Raw genomic sequence first — 3,036 nt, 5'->3', positions numbered from 1 at the left:
AAGCCGAGATCGCACCATTGCACTCCAGCCTGGGCAACAGAACAAGACTCTTTCAAAAAAAAAAAAAAAGAAAAGAAAAAAAAAAGCGAAGAATTGCTGCAGTTAGTCAGCTGGAAATGGGCGGGCAAACCTGGGGAACTAGCTAATGCCTGCCTGGCTGTGCCACCCCTCGGATCTGTGTGTTTATCCAAGCCTACAGAAGAGGGTGGGGAAGGGGAGCTGGGGAGACCAAGTCACTGCAAACCGTAGCATCCTTCCCAGGGGGAGCTCAAGGATAGGGGTTTGGGCCCCAATGAAGAAGGGAAATCAGGTTCCAGGGTATGTGCATTGGGGTAGAAAACTAGCAGCAATTGGTGGGCGTGGGGTTGTTGAAATATCGGCAGGTTGGGGAGGGGATAGCTGGGAGACAGATGGGAAGATGTGGAGAGAGCGGTCTTGACGGGTTTTCATAGGGAAAAAAGGTTACTGGAGGGGAGGGTCTTCACGGTGAGGGGAGAAGGGAGTTGGGGGAGAGGTCTCCACAGGGAAAATAGAAAATGGCTGGGATTTCCCCCGGGGAAAATGGGAAGGGGCTGCAGAGTGGGGTCTTCAGAGGGAAAAAGGGAGATGGGAGTATCTCACTACAGGAAAGTGTCTAAGTGGGCAAAAATCGGTGGGTGGCTGAAACAGGGGTCTTGCCACAGGGAAGCCACGGTGGCTGAAGATCTCCGTGGGTTAAGAAATGGAGGCCGAGAAGCTCTCTCCATGAAAATGGGTACCTCGGAAGAGCTCCAAAGAAAAAAGATGGATGGGGCTCCCCACGCTGGAAATGGGGCCTGGGCGGGGGGCATTAATCTCTATGGGGAGGTCGGGGCGGGCAGTGGCGAAGGAGATCACTGGGATGTCCGAGTTGGCTAGCGGAAAGCCTCCACCCGGGAGGTCAAGGCGGGCAGTGGGGGAGGAAGTCCCGGGGAGGTCCGAGTTGGCTGGTGGCTGCGAGGGGGGGGGTCTCCACCCGGACATCGGGTTGACTGGCGGTCTGGGGGAGATCGGGGTTGGCGGAGAGGGAGGACGAGGGGTTTCATGGGGGAGATCAAGTTGGCCATGGGAGCAGTTTTCCGCGGGGAGGCCGGGGTCGGCCCGGGGGTGGGGATTACCCGCACAAGCCCAGCCTCACCGTCCGCCAGGGCTTCACTGCACTCGAAGCTGATCTCGAACCGGAAGGGGCTGTAGAAAGGGCTCGGGTTCTCCAGTACCGCCACATTCAACACGGACACCTTGGCCATCGCCTCGCCTCACCGCGCCGCAGCAGGGACAGGGACAGGGGAAGGGGCAGGGGCTGTGACCGAGGCCGCGTCTGGGTCCGGTGGCGTGATCAACGGGGTAGTGTTGACAGAGTCCGCTCCAGTCTCTTCTCTCCGCAGACAGAAGTGCGCACCTCGTACGCGCGCCGCCTTCAAATAGGCGGCCTCCGCCCTCTGACCAATCACCGCCAACGCTCCCTGGCGGCGCGCGCACCCTCTCAGCCAATCCTGGAGCGCCGCTCGGCGCGCGCCCAGACTCCTCGGACCAATCAGTGGAGCTCCCTCTCCACGGAGCGTGAGGAGGGCGGGACCACCTCCAGTCTTCTTAGCGTGTCCTCTGGGAACCAATCCCCAGCGTCTCCGACTAGGAGGTCAACGGCAGGAGTGGACGGAGTCAGAGCGCCGGCCTCCTGCTGTCCAATCCTGAGGGTTCCCGTACCGGCGTGCCCGCCTCTCGCCTCGCTATTCCGGGATATGTATCCAGTAGCGCGCAGCGCCGCCAACTGCCGAGCGGTGGCGCGCGGCGCTCGCTAAAGACGGCGGGAAGGGCGGTGCTCGCACCCTCAGTGATTGGCAGGAGGGAGTGGGGCGGAGATAAAGAGGGTTTTTTGAGAGTTGATTGGCTGGATTGGTAGTGAAAGCGGGAGCCTAAGGAGGCTCAGCTGGGGATTCGCTGGAGAGAAGCGGAAGTCGGGCGTCACCGCAGTGCTGGGGAGTGTGAAGAGAGAGGAGGAGCGTTTGTGGCCTCAGCGTCTGTCAACAGGTGAGCGTTGGCTGGAGCTTTTCTGAGTGGCTGGCTCCTGACCTCGAGGTGCAGCGGCCCGGGTGTCCGTTGTGAACGTTGTGAACGTTCGGAGTGGCAGTCACGCGGCGCGCTCGGACCTCGGGAGTCCGGCCGAGTTTGGATCCCGCTCTTGCCCCCGAGGGGTTGGAAGCCCTTTCACGCCCCCTGGTGGGCTCTTGGGAGGTTTCAAGCGGACGGTACTGAAAATGGGAGTTCCAGTTAGGGGACAGACCAGGGTTCGAGTTGGTGCTCTGCTATTCAGCGCTCGAGGCAGCGTCTTCCCATTGAACGGCGCCGTGGAAATTCCCTGTCATGACTCATGACCACATAATACATCCAGAAACTTCTCTCCGCCGCATCCCCCCGGGCCGTCGGCCCCGGCTTGGGAGACTCCAGGTTGCGGAGTCTCTGCCCCACGGGAAATCAGCTCTGCCCAGTGGAAAAATAATGCCTGCCGCGCACCTAATTTTACATTTTTTGGAAGCCAGTTAAAAAACAACAACAACAACAAAAAAAAAAAACGGAGTATCGCTGTGTGGCCCAGGCTGGAGTGCAGTGGCTCGATCTTAGCTCACTGCAACCTCCACCTCCCGGGTTCAAGCGACTCTCCTGCCTCAGCCACCCCGGACTAGTTGGGATTACACCACCATGCCTTGGTAATTTTTGTTTTTTAGTAGAGACGGAGTTTCTCCATGTTGGTCAGACTGGTCTCGAACCCCTGACCTCAAGTGATCCGCCCGCCTCAGCCTCCCAAAGTGCAGGAATTACAGGCGTGAGCCACAGCTCTGAGCCAGTAACACACAGTATGTTGCATTCTTTTACCCAGTGAAAAAACATTCAGATTGCTTGTGTGTTGTACACTCAACCGCACATCTGTCATCGGGCATGTGAATACATTTTCTTCGAAAATAGTCGATCTGGTTTCTTAGGTTTCATAAGGTTTGCAGTTGAAAATGTAGATTCACACAT

At 58.2% G+C, this 3,036-nt stretch overlaps 1 protein-coding gene across 1 annotated transcript in view; it reads right to left on the bottom strand.

Moving 5' to 3' along the window:
- ASF1B (anti-silencing function 1B histone chaperone) overlaps positions 1–1,675 on the bottom strand; it is a 16,308-nt gene extending 14,633 nt beyond the window's left edge. Inside the window, exon 1 of the mRNA XM_017497632.2 lies at positions 1,157–1,675. Within this exon, the coding sequence (XP_017353121.1) occupies positions 1,157–1,265 (109 nt within the window). The 5' untranslated portion in view covers positions 1,266–1,675. The remainder of the gene's footprint in view (positions 1–1,156) is intronic.
- Between the last annotated feature and the right edge of the window lie 1,361 nt (positions 1,676–3,036).

This window comes from Cebus imitator, unplaced genomic scaffold (genome assembly GCF_001604975.1).
Source record: "Cebus imitator isolate Cc_AM_T3 unplaced genomic scaffold, Cebus_imitator-1.0 Scaffold234, whole genome shotgun sequence".
In the NCBI taxonomy this organism is placed as follows: Eukaryota; Metazoa; Chordata; class Mammalia; order Primates; family Cebidae; genus Cebus; species Cebus imitator.
The sequence above is the reverse complement of the archived record's forward strand: the minus strand, read 5'-3'. Positions and strand labels throughout refer to the sequence as shown.